The 18,098-nt window shown below is 42.1% G+C and overlaps 2 protein-coding genes across 4 annotated transcripts in view; one reads left to right on the forward strand and one right to left on the reverse strand.

Annotated features, from left to right (window-relative positions):
- Positions 1–12,668, reverse strand: part of GPAM (glycerol-3-phosphate acyltransferase, mitochondrial) — a 35,467-nt gene extending 22,799 nt beyond the window's left edge. For 2 of the 3 annotated variants that reach the window (XM_083441701.1, XM_083441699.1), the window contains exons 1-8: positions 12,467–12,668; positions 9,679–9,809; positions 7,981–8,103; positions 7,435–7,508; positions 4,151–4,264; positions 3,277–3,426; positions 2,614–2,710; positions 643–779 (exon numbers count right to left, since the gene is read on the reverse strand). In XM_083441701.1, coding sequence (XP_083297827.1) covers positions 643–779; positions 2,614–2,710; positions 3,277–3,426; positions 4,151–4,264; positions 7,435–7,508; positions 7,981–8,103; positions 9,679–9,780 — 797 coding nt within the window. In that variant the 5' untranslated portion in view covers positions 9,781–9,809; positions 12,467–12,668. Of the gene's footprint in view, positions 1–642; positions 780–2,613; positions 2,711–3,276; positions 3,427–4,150; positions 4,265–7,434; positions 7,509–7,980; positions 8,104–9,678; positions 9,810–11,974; positions 12,279–12,466 lie in introns of those variants that run through there. The other variant, XM_083441700.1, reaches the window with a different exon arrangement.
- The window catches only part of TECTB (tectorin beta), a 35,795-nt gene continuing 27,516 nt past the window's right edge, over positions 9,820–18,098 (forward strand). Inside the window, exon 1 of the mRNA XM_083441728.1 lies at positions 9,820–10,219. The gene's annotated coding sequence lies outside the window, so the exon portion shown is untranslated. The remainder of the gene's footprint in view (positions 10,220–18,098) is intronic.

The following is an 18,098-nucleotide window of genomic DNA, read 5'->3' on the forward strand; positions in this document are numbered from 1 at the left end:
GTTATATGAACATGAAGCAGACTACAGCATATCTAAACATGACGTGTGCCTATCTGCTGATGTACGTTTTATCAAGGAAGTTACATCTGCCTCACTTTCTATGGCTGAAAACATTCTGCTCCATTAACGGCCAAGAATTACACACCTTTGAAGCTCACTAAATTAACTGAATGCTTATTCTGATGACCTTGGGAAAATGTACCAGGCACCACCAAGTGTTACGAACAACTAAGGATTGGGGCCAAAGCCTTCACTGGTTTGAGTGCACTGTTTTTTGATATGCTAATAATGAGTCTGACCAAACTGCGGGAGGCAGGGGACGATAGGAGTGCCTGGTGTGCTCTGGTCCATGGGGTCACGAAGAGTCGGACACGACTAAACGACTAAACAACAACAATAATGACATTAGAATGCAAGAATATAACCACTACTGGCATATTAATTGGATTCCTTTGCCAATATAAAATTATTCCAGCAATTGCAGGCCAAGTGTTAAAACAATCAAGACAGTTACTGGGGCACTGCAAGGTAAGCACAAAATTTATTTGCCAGCATATGAACGTTCATTTAGCTAGGATTTTGATACAGTAATCCACATGATCGAAATGAACAAAGTGAAAGTATACATGAATAGAACATTACCTGAAAATGGGGATATTCAGATTATTCCCTGCAGCAATGTACGGTGCTTTGATGTTATGACAGAAAAGAATGAACGTGAGAAGCAGGTAGTCAATATGAGATTTGTGAACGGGTAGAAATATAAGCGGCAAATTCAGCTGTAAGAAGAAGAAAAGAAGCAATTATATAAATACCCAAATAATGTGGTTTTAAAACTGTATTTTTAAAAGCTAAAATGTGTTTTTGACAAGTAATGCAGGCCAGGTAGGTACACTTTCTACTGAATTCTACTGAAAAACATCTGAATTGCCAGCATGGGGTGAGTAGAGGTGGGGAGCAGGAGGCACTTGTATTATAAAAAGTTATTAAGTATCCCCCAAATAATTCTGATTATATGCAAGCTTTTATTTTCACTGAATACAGTTGTATGCAAACACTACGTAACATTGCATAGTTGAGAAAAGTGCTTTTAAGGATATTATCTATGGCTACAGAGTGGCTGGTTTTAGTAAATAATAAATGCACATATGTATTTCACAACTCTTGACAAATGGATTTCATTCCAAACTAAGCACAGTTAACTCCAGTAATTAGATCTAGGTGAATTTGGCCCATATTGAGTCTTTTCAGATTGAATTCCAGTGTGCTAAGATTGATTTATTTTGCCGGGGGGCCACTAGGTGGCGCGTTGGAAGATGGCCGACAATAACATCTCTCTGACCCATACGAGGTATTAAGGGGCTGCTATGGGAAGTTGGCAGCCTTCCTGGCCCCCCCAAGGGTATGGGGGGGACTGCCCTGCCAGCCGTGTTCATAATGCACCCCCTGATCCAAGAGACGGGGGTGCGGAACACTTGGCACAAGCCCTCGATGGAATCAGATCTTCCCGACGCCGATTCCAATCAGCGCGTGCTGGTTGCTTCAGCTTGGAATTATAATTGGAACTAATTGGAAATAACGGATTGGAAAGAAGGCTGAAGCACATATATCAAGTGAAGCTCGACGATAAAACTGCTGATTAATGCATCTCTGTGACCGGGAGTGACGGATGGATAAGTAAATCTTTTGATGAATTACCACTATGAGAATGTAAGGCTGGAACGAGGGGGGGGGGGTGGAGGAAAAAACTCTTTCTATTTCCTTTGCATGATATGACTATAATAATCCTCCACCCCAGAAAGAAATAAGATCGTCGCGTTTTAATAATCATAAACAGAACTTTAAGACTGTGTGGGAGGAAATAATTACAATAAGAGAAGATCGAATGGCGAGAAGGAGGAAAATTTCTATGACGCAGTTAAAAAAATATGGCGTCTCGCCAAGACAGGCTGGCCGGAGAAGGAACAGAAGGAATAGGGGGAGGAGATTCAGGATTACTTGAAAGAGAAGGAAGGTTGGAATGCAAGTTTGACCTGACAGAGCCCCCTGATTTGTCTGATTTATTGGGCTAGCCTGAGGAAAAATAATGGACCGACCGAAGATTAACTTTGTTTATGGAAGTATTTAAAAGAGGTCGTTCCTGAATAATATGAGCTTGGAAGAGCACAAAACCCACACAGAGACGCCAAATCTTCAATCTGTTTGTGAAAATCATCAGAGATCGCAAAGAAAGGAATAAATGATAACAACAAGAAGAGAAAGAAAGTAATAAAGGTCTATCCGAATCGAACTGGATGGAACTGTTTAATAAAAGCAGCAAATAAGTGATGTCTGGAGTCATCTGGAATTTTGGACTCGTGCGGAGCTTGATGTATGGGTACCCCCCAAAATTTTAAAATTTGGCTGTATAATCTGGAACTAATGTGATTTGAACAATGTGATGTGATTGGCCTGTTAATAAAAATTATTTCAAAAAAAAAAGAAAAAAAGATTGATTTATTTTGCCAAATTGTTAAGATAGTCCTGTAAGGCCCAAACAATATTAGAAATGGAACAATGTCATATTTCTCCTCTGAAGGGTTTTTTTTTTTTTTGCCTCAGGGATTTTATTACCTCTGTTGCTGCTTTCACCATCTCCAATTGGCCTTTGTGAATCTGGATATTCCAAAAAAAACTGTTAAATAATTTCAGCAACACCCATCCCGTTAACCTAAAAGGGGCAATAAAAGTTGAGCCAACATTTAATAATATTCGTGTTTTATATCCATTTTAGTTTCAAGCAGAATGAAACAATATAAGAGAAGCATACACACAGAAACATGCTGCCTTTAAAACCGACACTACTGTAGAAACACAGAACAGAAGCAACTAAATCAGCAGTCATGAAAAAAGTGTAACAGTTGCAAAAATTCTATATGAAACAAACAGGTTGTTTCTTAAAAAAACCCCAAAACAGACAACAGTTGTTGCAGCCTTAGTAAATGTAGCAAGAAGTTTACATCCAGTTTGAAAATGAAGAGTAACTTCGTGATGATAACATGAAATTCATTTATGACAAAATGTTATTTTGTTTCATGGAAAAGTCTGTATTAGACTATGACGCAAGACACACACACTATATATTCTTCAAGGGCAAATACCAGGGCTTTGAGTTCAGCTTACACCACAGATAAGAGAAGCAGAAATCTGAGGCAAGTAGAAACAGTTATCTCCATGTGAACACAGGTTGTATTTCAGCACCCCCTGACACCAGCAACCATGATCTAGTTTCATTACCTGATCAAAGCAGGCGAGACATTTGCTACCATTTCCTGCAGAATTTTTCTAGCTTGCTTCTTGACCTTGTTGACATTTCTGGGGTCTGGCTGACCAGAGCCACTCACAGCAGACATTTCTGAAGCTTCCTGTGCAATAGCATTCTGCACTCTTACAAATAAAGTAAGATGATTATTAAAATAAGCTCAATATTTCATGCATTTTTGAGATGCATCTCTCATAGACACAGACAGACAGAATGTATAGCTACAGAATGTAGGAGAACTTGTAGTGCAATTATATTTACTCATGAGTACTTTTTAAATTAAGGTTCCAGTACAGTGACACTTTCCAAGTAGAACAGCACACACATATACACATACCTCAAATGCACAAGGCAAAATATCTCAGTGTAAAGCCAGTATAAAGCCTATAAAGATTTTATAAGTCTTCAACATCTGGGGAGCAGTAACTAGTCACTGAAAAGCAGCCTTCCTCAACCTGATACCTGTAGATGTTGATGAACTATAACTCCTATTATCCTTGACCACTGACCATGTTGACTGGAGCCGATAGGAGTTGTAGTCTAGAACTTCTGGACGGCAACAGGTTGGGGAAGGCTGCAATAGAAAAGCTGGCGTACAACTCAAATTAACTTTATGTCACACAATTTGACACATTATACACAGATGCCTTCATAATGGTTGCCTGCAGATTCCAAAATTGTGGAAACAAGTATGTAAAATATCAGGCACTGGGCATAAATAGTAGCAAACTCGGCTTCATTGATTTACAAATGGGATTTCTCAAAAAGGACAGTTCTTTTTCAAAGAAACCCAATAAACTGTATTGACAATGGAACTTTACAAAAAACAATGGTATTTTAATTTCTTACCTGTTGCTTTTCAGCACATTTTCTGTCACATTATTTGCAAACATACCCTTATGAACATCCCGTTCTTGCACGAAAAGAACATAACAGAGTCGCCTCGCAAGCCAACCTCTGTGCCTACAACAATACACAGTAACTTAGCAAAACACAACAATGAGAAATATTGCATTCAATATTGTCAATCATGTCCCTATCAGAACTAACTTTAATTGGTAAATTGATTAAATAAGTAGGGGGTCAATCAGAAAGGGTAAATCTTAAATTGGTGAGGCTAAGAGTTAAGGCAAACACTTTTTTTGTTTTAAGGCTAGTTTGATCAAAGTGTGTAGGTATTACACAGTATGAAAAAGAAAATATTAAAGCAATCTTCCTTCCAAGCTTTTGTTTATTAAGCTGTTATCCACAGATACTTGACACTGTGCCCTTTACTTATTGACCCCAAAGCCACACATTCTATTAACCAATCCAAGCAAACACAAATTCTCACATCATTGCACTTCAATAAAAAATCATGCACACGTGTAAATGACGGCAGCATATCCCACTAACTGCTTGATGATAAGGAAATCTTACAGAATTGTGGGCAATGATGAAGAGGGAGGGACTGCAGTGGTTGTGGGGGTGGAATGTAGGGAAGCTGCACTGCATGACCGGAAGTGCCTTTCCATTCATCCATAGGTACCACTAGAGCCAATCTTCTATCCTTTAATTCAGGAATGGGGCACTTGTGGCCCCTAACATGTCGCTCCTATCATTCCTGACCCTTGGCTGTGTTGAAAGTTGGAGCCCACTAACATTTGGAGAGTCACATGTCTGCCACCCTTGCTTTAATGCATGGTTAAGGTTCCTTTAAGAATGAAATGAAGACACTGTCTTCGAATCTAAATGGCCTTCAAAGCCGCTAAAGGTAAAGGTAAAGGTACCCCTGCCCGTACGGGCCAGTCTTGACAGACTCTAGGGTTGTGCGCTCATCTCACTCTATAGGCCGGGAGCCAGCGCTGTCCGCAGACACTTCCGGGTCACGTGACCAGCGTGACAAGCTGTATCTAGCGAGCCAGCGCAGCACACGGAACGCCATTTACCTTCCCGCTAGTAAGCGGTCCCTATTTATCTACTTGCACCCGGGGGTGCTTTCGAACTGCTAGGTTGGCAGGCGCTGGGACCGAGCAGTGGGAGCGCACCCCGCCACGGGGATTCGAACTGCCGACCTTTCAATCGGCAAGTCCTAGGCGCTGAGGCTTTTATCCACAGCGCCACCCGGGTCAAAGCCGTTACAATGTGAAAATCATATTGATGGCTGCCTAGTACCAGAAAATATTGGTAAGTAGATGCTTGCAAACCTTAAAATGTGATGGAATTCTGAGGATCAAATCCATTGCATTTGCAACCAACAAACGTTTTACAGCCCATTAATGTATTGATTTTGCATGTACTATTTTTAAATGTACTATTTAACAGACTGTCTCTGTGAATAGTCCCGAATACATAAATCCTTTTTTGATATGACTGTCTACTAAAGAGAACAAAAGAAATATCTAAGTTGTGCTAACACTGCATTTTGCTGCTGCTGTTGTTTAATAAAAGTCTGGAACTTTCAAAGCTACTTTAAATTAGGTATTCAGCAATGTATTCATTCAAAAGTATGTCTATATTCTTACAATCCAACAGATATCTGGTTTTACCATAAGATTTGATTAGAAAGAAACTCACGAGTAGCTTTACTATGCCCTTTGGGGGATCAAGTTGCAGTAATTTAGCTTGAAAGAAAACTGCTATAGGCCATCCTTTGCCAACCTTGTGCTTGCTAAAACTTGTAATTATTTCCTCACTTCTGTTACATTTTTTCTTGGTCAGAGAATGAGATATACATCTTACTGATCGAAATCTATTCTTTCCAACACTCCAGGTTTTCTACCAAAAAAATGCATTTTTTGTGCAGCATTTTATGTGGTGTTGTTTTTTATAATCACCATATATTCAGAGATGAAAGTCTTTAAAATATGTAGATGAAAGTCAAAAGCCACATAATGAATAAGATTTACTATTTGGATTTACTAATACACAATTTCATCAAGTCTGATGAAACAGTATCTGTTACAAAAACTGTACCCAATATTGTTGCAGTACCGTGGTAGGAGTGGACTTCACAACTGGCTAGTAGAAAATTTGGCTGACAAAAAACCCGGTTATATTTTGTGGATCCTGCTTTTTAGTTGACAGCAACATCTATTTATGTTAGTAGTGCAAGCTCAACCTGTACATTTGTGATTCTGCAATGAGTACAGCACGTGAACTCATTGTTTCTCATTACTGTAAGCCAGAGCTTTCCAAACTTTTCATGTTGGTGACACACTTTTTAGACATGCATCATTTTGTGACATGGTAATTCAGCTTTATTAGCAAACCGAAGGTTAAACTAACTTCTTTCCAGCCCTGGGAAGCATGTGGGGAGCGTTTGTGTGACACACCTACGCACTGCAGTCGACACACTAATGTGTCGTGACACACAGTTCAGAAAGCTCTGCTCTCAAGTCACTCGCAAATATGTATGTATGAGCTGCAAGCCAATACGTAGCCTATTCTGGAAGTTAATTCAGTGAAAGAACAACATTAACACATCTGGGTTTTCATTCTTCTTGCTTATCCCCAACAATAATACCATACATATTGGCTTGGCTCACACATCACATTTAACTACTGTTTAAAACAACCTACGGTGTACTTTAGGTGTGAGGAACAGAATCCAAGTTGCATACCATATCCACTTTTGAGAGGTGGGCGGAACTGCCCACCCGTCAGTCACCAGATGGTACATGACGTCAGGCAATTCAACTTCAAATGCAGAATCAGAAGCACATTTTTTCATTTAAAAATCTGGATTGATGCAGGGATTCCCACTGAAAGCAGGGCTCGCAGCCTGCCAGGAATTTGAATTTAGAGCCAACTAATAAGACCCACTTTCTGCAGGCATCAGCTCAACTTCAGTGCCAATTTAAAAGGCACAAAATGCAGTCTGTGCTTGCCAAGGAACAACTGAAAGTACGATTGCAATATGTCAGGTAAGCAGCACGTGAGCATGGCTGGGGAAGTGGAGAGAACAGCCTCACCGGCCATTTCAGGCCCCTTGATGGGTGTGATTTGGCCCATGAGTAGGAGGTTCTCCATCCTGGGCTTAATATGAATGAACAGTGATATGAACCAACATAGTTTGTTTTATGCTATGGCTTAATGCAACATGCAAACTGGGCAACTGCGTTGTGAACAGTAACAAAAAGAAGAAGGCTTACCTTGTGTGTGTTTCATTAATATAGATGACATTTCGAAGGCCCAAAGAAGGGATACTAGCATTAAAGAGCTTGTCCTGAAAGTTAAGAGAGAAACATGTCTTCTATTTCCAGTCATGGCTTCATAAGGACCACAGAGTTAATATATTATGGTGCCTTTCTTTAAAACAAGGACACGGAACACAAACCAACTGTGACAAAGTAGAATCTGAATTGAAACAATTAGATGCCAGCTACTGTGAATGTTCCTGCCAACCTAGCAGTTCTAAAGCACGTCAAAGTGCAAGTAGATAAATAGGTACCGTTCCAGCGGGAAGGTAAACAGTGTTTCCATGTGCTGCTCTGGTTCACCAGAAGCAGCTTAGTCATGCTGGCCACATGACCCGGAAGCTGTACGCCGGCTCCCTCGGCCAATAAAGCAAGATGAGCACCGCAACCCCAGAGACGGTCACAACTGGACCTAATGGTCAGGGGTCCCTTTACCTTTTACTGTGAATGTTATTACATGGAAAGTGTGTTTCAATTAGTTACCAATATAATCTAATTTACCCGGCTTTGAGGAGTGCATACGTAGCAACAGCGCCCCACAAAGGGCCGATTCCGGCCAAGTAGGGTCTCTTTCCATTTCAGAGTGGCTGATCGGAAGACAGTAGGCCTAGAATTGCACTCTCCCTAGAAAACAGTAAAATACAGTATGTGAAGATAGCACATTAAAGTCCATACACTCTTTCCTATATATGAAACAGAGAACGCAGAACCCTTTAAAAGATACACTGACTTCAACACAGATTCCTGTGCAAGCATAATCCTCTTGCTGAAACAGATCAGACTCTAAGTCTTGACCTGGCCAAAGTTTATTACCCAATTACATGACTAAAGGTTAATCTTTTAATAACAAGATGTGATCCAAGGCCAAAACTTCCATGCCTATAAAATCCCAAAATTCCAACCACTGTTCAAGATGTATAGATACACTTGTAAAATGCCAAATGTCCTAACATGTTACAACCCTACTGCACATTAAATAAGCTCCATTTGCACAACATTGCATGATGACAAAATGGAAAGTATAAGATTAAAATGGAATTATAAAAATCAAATATGGCTGTTAATTTTGTGCTTAAATATTCCATTTACTATATCTATCAATTTATCTTCCTGATGCTTGCTTGGGTGTTTTTTTGTTAAGATCACATGTAGGATTTGCAGGGGAGAAGTTACCACATATGGTAAGTTTTTTAAAACATATAGCGTGATGGGGAAGTGCATAAAAACAAACAAGTGCTGCAATCCTATGTACACTTGCTTGGGAGTCCCATGACAATCCCATGGGCTTATTTCTGAGTACACATGTCCAGGGCTGGCCTCTAAATACAGCAAGAATTACAAGTAATAGAGGGACACAAAAAAGACTAGATCTAAATTGAAGAGGTTAGAGCAGATACAAAAGTCAGAAAGCCAAATTAAAGGTAAAGCTTAACCAGAAAAAAAGTAATCATTCCACACTTTCATTAGTAGCATTTGACTAATATTCACCCAGATTTATTAAAATAAACAAAGTGAAGACCCTCTAACAACCCTACTCGTTTCTTAGCTTTTCTTACTATGATTTCACCAGGGACAGTTTGCAACACTAAACAAACTTTTAGCTCATCTTTCCAGCCTTCTCTTTTATTGCTCTGACCATCTCTCCAAATCTCTGAGTTTCAGGTTCAAGTTTCTCCTCACCCATCAATAGTACATAATAGGTATTTTTCCTACCCTACAATTCTCATCATCTCCTTCATTTCATGAGTATCTTTATGCTCCACCCAGACCTATCTATTCACTACTCCTCATGCCTATTTCAAGTCCAGAGCGTGCATTTTCAGATTTTTTAAAATCTGCATTAGATCGCCCAGAAATCCCCCATATCTATTACAGTACATCTTATTTAGACCACAAAGTCATTAGTCATGGTATAAACCCATCTCTTTATGCATTATTTTAAACTCTTGATTTTTTTGCATTTCATATTTAACAGTTACAAATAGAGAATCTTTTATGTTTCAAGCAGAGATTATCATCACAGCAGAGATTATCACCAGCAGAAAAACTTACTACCCTTCCTCATAAATGTACTGAGGTGCATTCCTAATTTTCTGAAATAAGCAGAAGTGTAAGCTGATTTTCTTAACACTGGGAGAATAATTCTACACTTAAGCAACAAGGTGCTTATGAAAAAACTGAAAGCTATATCTTACATACCCATTCTTCACTGGAGTGTTTACATCTAGTCACAGTGCATTCTGCCAAGGAAGAAGAATAGGAAACATCTATTGCTCCAAGTGACAAAGCAGCGTCATCCATGACACAGAACTTATATTCAATATCATGAGCTAGAAAAGAAAAGAGTCAGTGTTAAAGAAAACAACTATGCGGCATGCCGGAGAAATCTTTCTTATAAGTGACATAGTATGTTCCTCTTTCCAAAGATCACTTGCTTCTTCTCTTTGTTCCCTGAAGCTACAATCCCATGTACACACTCTGATATTCACTTCCAAGTAAACATGTTCACCATGAGGCTTTGTGGTCAAATTATAAACTTGTTCCCTTTCAGTAGCCCAATCTCATTTTGGAAGTCACATTTGGTCTTCACATCTGCTCCATTCACATATGAAGAGGGGAGTGCAAATTACTACAAGGGAAGTGAACATGCGTGAGCAGAACTGAAAACCCACACCCTTCTCTAACCTGCATCCCTGCTGCCATATCCCACACTTTGGAACCCTCTGCCTATTGGCATCAGGTGAGCGCCTTCACTTTTGGTCACTTGCTAAAAACATTTTTCTTTAGGCAAGTCTATACGGGCGGCGCTGTGGTCTAAACCACTGAGCCTAGGGCTTGCCGATCAAAAGGTCGGCAGTTTGAATCCCCGCGACGGGGGTGAGCTCCCGTTGTTTGGTTCCAGCTCCTGCCAACCTAACAGTTTGAAAGCACGTCAAAGTCAAGTAGATAAATAGGTACTACTCTGGCGGGAAGGTAAACAGCATTTCCGTGCGCTGCTCTGGTTCCGCCAGAAGCACTTTAGTCATGCTGGCCCCATGACCCGGAAAAACTGTCTGCAGACAAATGCTGTATCCCTCGGCCTGTAAAGCGAGATGAGCGCCACAACCCCAGAGTCATCTGTGACTAGACTTAACTGTCAGGGGTCCTTTACTTTTTATCCAGACATATACAAACTGTCATGTGTTGTTAACATGATTTCAGCTTAATGCTGATTATAAATATTTTTAATGTTTTTAACAAGGGGGTTACTTATTTTGTTGTTTCATTCTGTTTTCAAACTGCTTTGATGTTTCATTACAAACAAGTGGTATATAAATGTTGATATAAAACTAAATAACAATTGCCATAGAAACTAGGATACAAAGAGGAAATCTCAAGACTTCAGTACTCAAGAAGCATGCCATTTTAGTATGCCAACACTGACGCTGCATAAACATTCATAATGCAATATATTATTCTGCAAAAAGCAAACTAGTGAACATGTTGATTCCCATGATCCAAGGGTATATAATTTCAAACTGTTTAATTTCAATTCCTTTCCTAATGATCCCTAGCATCGAACTTGCCTTTTTCACAGCTACCGCACCCTGTTAATTAGTATGGAAAAAGGTATGCTAGAACTCACCAACAGCAATTATCATCATCATTAGGAACATGATGCTCCATGGCCAATGAAAAAGAGATCTACGGCCTTTTCCAGGCTCACCTGGAACTAAGTCACACTGAACCCATTAGGACTTATTCCCAAGTAAACAAGGATAGGGACTGAGTGCACATTAATTTAAAAAGGGGAAATTCACATGATCTCTAGAGAAGCAAAAGGTTCCTCTTTCAGACCCTGCTCTTTGAGTAGCTTATAAATTATGGACAGTTAAAACCAGGAACTTTAGCCTAATTTGAAGCAGCATCGTGTAAGGATACACAGCAGGGTCAAAAGCTCTGCTATAAATAAAGCACAACTGCCAGACGGTAGTATCAGGTGTTGAATATCTCTGAGTAGCAGAAGGCTACTGCCAAGGGATTTCACTCAAGCTAAGTAATCACCAGGGGAACGGCACCCATCTAAGCCAAGTTGGCAAGATGGTTGAAAGGACTTTCACACAGGGTTAGTTAAGTACACCAGTGACGGACAACTGCAGGGTCAAAAGAAAAGGGGAGAAGGAGAAGCAGCCCATATTAACAAGGAAATTGGCTTTCCTTCCAGCATCTACTCTGAACTCAAGTCCAAATGCACTAAGCTGGTTCTCACAGCTGAAAGAACGTCTTTCATCCACTTTTTGTTTCCGTCCACTTTTATGTTTGGTACAAAAGGCACCAACATAAAAACACAGAGATGCATTGGCGCAAATGGGCCTCAAGCAGCCAGGCTTTTGCAAGAACCACTCTCCACACCACACCACACACGTTGCTAGTAACAAAAGCAACACACATATTTTTGCTAGAAGCCCATAACTCATAACTTTTGAACATCCTAAAGAGCTCAGCTATGACTTACAGAGGGCACATTTTACAATGGCACTACCATGCTCGCTTCTAGTACTCTTGCTTCCTTCCTCCCACAGCTCTTAGGCTGGCCAGAAAGAGGTCCAGCTCCATATTCCAACCCCCTCCACCCGGTGCTGAATCACCGGGCGCAGCTCCTCCGCACATGGGTCCATGCATGCATGTTGCTGCTTCTGACCCTTGCCACCTGTCCCTTATTTCAAGGCACTGCCCCTTCCTTGGACGCAGGGCTCCTTTACTTCCAAGTTCATAAACAATGCAATGCGTTACATTCCTTGCTGTGCTGTCACAGCCTTGGGGCGCGCAGGAGGCGATGCTGCCTCGTTGCCCTCCTCCTGCCCCGAGCCACAAGCCGCCGAAACCGCGACCTCGCCCCCCACACCCCCCGCCAGCATCCCCGGCCGAGGCAGCACTGCGTTGGTCCAAGCCTCCCGCGCGCGCCTCCCCTCTTCCTCCTCCTCCCGCAGCGCCAGGCTCGCCTTACCAGCAGCGCCCCTTCAACACGTTGCCTTCAACCCGCTGCTTCCAGGCTCAGCGCCGCCCGCCGGGGCACCTTGGGCAGCCGCGCCGTCTGCGGGGGGGACCCGTCCTTGCCGGCGGCACCCAGGGCTGCCTAATCGGGCCGCTGGCGCAGGCTCGCCGGCACTTGCTCTGGCGGACTGCCCGGCTGGACTGGCTGCCTCGCTAAAGCGGCCCCGGCAGGGGAGGGCGGGATGCTGACGCGATTTCCGGAGCGCCCGTTGCCATGGCGCCGGGGACACGCCGACCCGCCTCTCCCGGGCCGGGCTCGCGGGGAGGCGGCAGAAGCGCCTGGCTGATAGTGGAAGCTTGGGGGGTGGGTCGTGGCCTGCTATTTTTAGAAGGGGGGGGGCGGGATCAGCAGCTGCTGGTGGTGAGGAGATCAAGCAGGAAAAAGGGAGTCGCAGAGTTGGAAGGATCCCAAGGTTAATCTAGTTCAGTGCTTCCCAACCTTCCGACCTTGTTTCCTTCCTGTGCCCCCCATGGATGTAGGCAGGGGAGCAGCCGCCACCCAAATAAGTAAAAATCAATACAAAGCTGAGGTTCTGCCCTCCTAACAAAAACCTACTCTCTAACAAAAATCCTGCCAGCTGGTGGGCATCCCTCTTACTTGTGATTGGTCAAGCAGGTAGCCTGCCCATCAGGATTTTTTTAATTTAAAAAATGTTGATTTTCCCCGTTCGCTTCTTATTTTCCTCTGTGGTCCCCTAGCCTCATGTTATCTCTCTCCCCCCCCCCCCTCCATTTACACGATTTTCTCCTGGGGGCACCGCAGGAAACGCTGATCTAGTCCAACCCCCTGCAATGGAGGAATAACAATCCCTCCTCCCATCCCCTGCCGTGCAAGAAAGATGGGGGCAGGTCTCCCCCCCCCCCAAAGCTTTGAAGTCAGCAACGTCCCCTGCAGGTTCCTCTGAGCTCTGCATCACAGATGGGGTGTAGCACAGAGCCTACATAAGAACCGAAGGAGAGTCTGCTGGGTCATGCCATGGCCCCATGCTAGACTGCATCCTGTTCTCACAGTGCCCAACCAGATGCCTGTAGGAAGCCCGCAAACAGGATCCGGGCACAAAAGCACTCTTCCCCACCTTCTGGTTGGCAGATATTGGTATTCAGGAGCACTGTTGCCTCCTTGTTTTAGCACCCTTTCTGGGCACTGTGATAAGGAAGATGGGGTCCATGGTGATGCTTAGTGATGCTTACAGATAAATACAAACAACAGCCGCTAGTGCTTATGGGGATGCAAAGAGCAGCTGCTCAACTTTTCAGTCATCTACACTCTCCCTCTAGGTGGTAGGGATCCGGGAAGAGAGGCAGAAGTGATGACTAACCCTTCAAGAAGCAGCATGTCCTCCTGGCTTGCTTCCTCACTCTGGATAGGCCTGTTGGTCCCAATGCTTCCTGCAGAATCAGGCAAAGCTGAAGGAAAGGCAAGCAGGCAGAGAGAGGGTGTGAGCAATAGGAGCCAGGAACTACGCTCCGCCTCAGCACCAGATTTAGGGTGGTGTGAGTGGTTCCCCCACACAGGGTGCCAAGCCAAAGAGACACAAAATTCAGATGATCCATAACTGAGAATATCCATTTGAGGGTGCACAGGGTACCATATTCTGAAAGGGTTACCAAAGTCCTCTCTTGTCTGCCTCCACAGTCAGAGGCAGCAATGCTTCTGAATACCAATTTCTGGAAGCCACAGAAGGGGAGAATGCTTCTACCCTCAAGTCCTACTTGCAAGTTTCACATAGAAACTTGTGGACAGCTATCACTTTGCTCAGTCCCTTGCTGCTGAGAGAAAGAAATGCCAAGCAGTTGTGTGGAGACAACAGCTGCTCTGATGGCCTACTGACAACCGCAGGGGTCAGCAAACTTTTTCATCAGGGGGCCGGTGCACTGTCCCTCAGACCTTGTGGGGGCTGGACTATATTTTGAACGAATTCCTATACCCCACAAATAACCCAGAGATGCATTTTAAATAAAAGCATACATTCTGCTCATGTAAAAACACCAGGCAGGCCCCACAAATAAGCCAGAGATGCATTTTAACTAAAAGGACACATTCTACTAATGTAAAAACATGCGGATACCAGACCTGTCAGTGGGCCGGATTTGGAAGGCGATTGGGCCTGATCCGGCCCCTGGGCCTTAGTTTGCCTACCCATGGACAACAGTCTGGGTTACCAACACCTACCAGGCCCCCACTGTCCTTGCCAGCATTGTTTCCAGCCACTAGCCACCACCACTATAATTTCCATGCGTTACAACCACTTCATGTGCCTTGGCAGTTTTGTGATCAAATCTCCCAGCATCTCTTATCTCTTCTAAAAGGAGTTATAGAATGCCCTGTTTTGATTAGAGCCATGTCACTGTGGATTGGTAAAGCTTAGCCCCTAACCATTTCCATGACTTAAACTGCTTCCCTGAGTCTTCTCTTCTGTGAGCTGAAAAATGGGGAAAGCACAGATACAACATGGATTCCTGTGTAAATGGTTGATTTGTCTTGACAATGATTTGTCATTGTGTTAAGTGTCAGCCTACTTTACTCAAGGCACACTTTTCTACATGTCTAGCATATCCATGCAGGAAAACAACATGCAGACCATGGCTAGCCAATGTTGTTGGACAACAGCTCCCATCGTCGTCCCTGACCATAGGGCATGATGGGCGGGACTGATGGGAATTGTAGTCCAACAACTTCTGGAGGGCACCGTGTGGGGTATCCCCAAGATGGGTCATCATCTCATGAGACATCATACACATTTTTCCATGCTTTTTTCATACATAAAAGCAATGGTATCCAAAGGGAAATGATCATATACAAGATAGCCTTTACTGTGAGTGTCAGAGGAATGTCACTGCGGACGATATGTGTTTGTGGAGATAGTGTTGCTTCTTATAACAAATTCTACTGGGGAGTTACCCAAGCACAAAAGCACATTGAGTTAGCAACATTATCTTTTCCTTCATTTTTTTCACACTCTTATCAACAAAGTTACTGAGCAAACAACATAAAACTGTATGTGCCCTTGGAAAAAATCTCAGGAGCAAAGTGATCCTCAAAATAATATGTAGGAGCAAAGTGATCCTCAAAATAATATGTGTGCCTAAAAATCATAGGACCAGTACTTAAATATATGAGTATTTAATATTTAAGTAAGCATGCTCAGGATATATTTTTTTTCCAGATCTGCCTTCTTCTGAGAAATCATCTTACACAACACATTAAAAGTTATTAAAATGCAAAATGAAGATAATGATAATATTTACAATTACATTTTACTGGCAGAATAATTACAGTTTAATGGCTGAGCAAATTTCAACTCAATATATTCAAATGCCTATACTATTTCAATTATGTTTTTCATCAGTTTCTAAATGAAACTTTGCCCAATGGCACCTGTACTGGTGATCCAACTCTGGGTATCCCAGACCTGGGGGGGGGGGGAGGGATTTTAATTTTTATAGAACTGTATGGACAAATGCCTGGTGTCTTTGTCCATGGAGTTTTCTTGGCAGGGATACTGGAGTGGCTTGCCGGTTCCTGCTCCAGGTGAATCACATTTGTTCAAAACTCTCCACTATGACCTGTCCATCTTGGGTGGCCCTGCATGGCATAGCTCATAGCTTCTCTGAGTTATTCAAGCCCCTTCGCCACAGCATGAAGGACAGCGTTCTCGAAGCTACAAACATGAGTCTGACCAAACTGCAGGAGGCAGTGGAAGACAGGAGTGCCTGGCGTGCTCTGGTCCATGGGGTCACGTAGAATCAGACACGACTAAATGACTAAACAACAACAACAATGCACAAATAACAAGTAAACCATGCTGTGGTTTCATGTTTACATAAATGCTGGGTTAATGCTGCACCCAAATCATCCAGTAATACATGCTTAGGACAAATCCACATTTGTACAAAAGCAAGGACAGTCATCCATTTGAAGAGGTGTCAAAGGATCGCATTCTATTAGAAGATGACCTAGATTTGACTGAAGTCAGGTTTAAAGATAAAGGACCATAGGAAGGGCAAGCAGTGACCTTGAAGTTGCCCATCAACAGTGAACACCTGGACAATAGCAAAGTACAGTACATAGATCACTTGGCCACAGTCTATTGACATTTACTTGTAAATTTGCATCTCTGCATATAAATTTGCACACAAACATTTTGGGCAAATCCACACCCTCTTTTATCCTCTTTGGCAGTATTAAAGCAGCCACTCTTTCTGTAACTGAAACAACAATATAATTTCCCTGTTTACCACTGCCTGCTCTTCTGTCCCCTATTTCAAATTAAATTGTAAGCTACTTGGAGCAAGGATCTCTTTTCTGCTCTGTAAAGCAAATTGGTGGCACTATATAAGTGACAAATAATTAAAGGCGGGGACATGATGTTATCCTGCCATCATTAAGAATCATTAATGTAAGTTTAAAATGATGCTTTTATTTCCCTGATGTGCCTGTGTGTGCACATGTGAACACACCCACCAACTATATTTTAACTGGCAGTAGCTTTCATTTGGGAGGATTAGATTAGATAGCAGATTTTGATAGCAATGCCAGTTAAGGATATAAAAATATTCTTTTCTGTATAATATTCTACATTCAGCAATGTTCTAGTCTGTGAATTAATTTTTAATGTTTTCCTCTCTGGGGCGATGGTGTTCTTGTTGTTCTTGTTTTCCTTTTTGGCAGCTTTATTCATGGGAGAATAAATTTCCTTTGAAGTGAATGGTTGCCAGCAATGGTGTACTTACAAAAGATGAAATCCATTAAAAGCTTTGGACAAGAAATCCCTCTGTGTATGTAAAAAGGTCTCCATTTTGTATTCAGAGCATGTGTGTGTGTGTGTGTGCGTGCGCGCGAGCGTGCAATGTTGCTATGGAGTTGAGGAAATGAGAATAGTTTTAGAATGTGCTTTGGATTCTAGGACTGCATGATTTCTTTAAAAAAGAAGAATCAGAAAACATAGTCTTTTGATGCTACTTAAAGCTGTATTCTGTTTTTATTGAAGTGATTTAGATTTTTGACATTAGCCTTGGTAGAAGCTATCTTAAAGAATGTCATTTCCCCCTTCACCTGTCTTTTAAATTGAATATGTTTTCAGTGTTCAGTTGGTATACATGTTTTGAGTTTTGTAGAAAAATTGCAATCTTTTCTGTGGTCATGTGGTGGCCATGTGTTTGTGTGGTGACAGGCTATATATAAGAGCTAATGTAAGCATAAAATTGCATCTGATCTGTCTCTTGCAAATACCGTAAATGATTGCACCTAATATCTGCCACCTACTCTGTTTCTAGCAATTTCCACATAACTACTTTCACAAGAAAAAACAAAGACACATTTACAGAAGAATACTGTACGTTTGTTTGTTTGTTTGTTTGTTTGTTTGTTTGTTTGTTTTAAAAAATGAAAGTTAAAAGAAACTTTTAAGCTAAGGCACTGTTCAGAAACCAAAAATGCTACAGAGAAGGCAAGTGAAGGAAGGAGTCAAATCCACAAAGGATCTTTTGTTTCCTTTGACCAAGTTTGCCCTCCCAAGAATACAAACAATCGGGTCTATTTGGCAGTAGAAAGCTGCAATAGCAATATTATTGCATTTTGTATA

The sequence above is a fragment of the Podarcis tiliguerta genome (assembly GCF_965153285.1).
Source record: "Podarcis tiliguerta genome assembly, chromosome: 5".
NCBI lineage: Eukaryota > Metazoa > Chordata > Lepidosauria > Squamata > Lacertidae > Podarcis > Podarcis tiliguerta.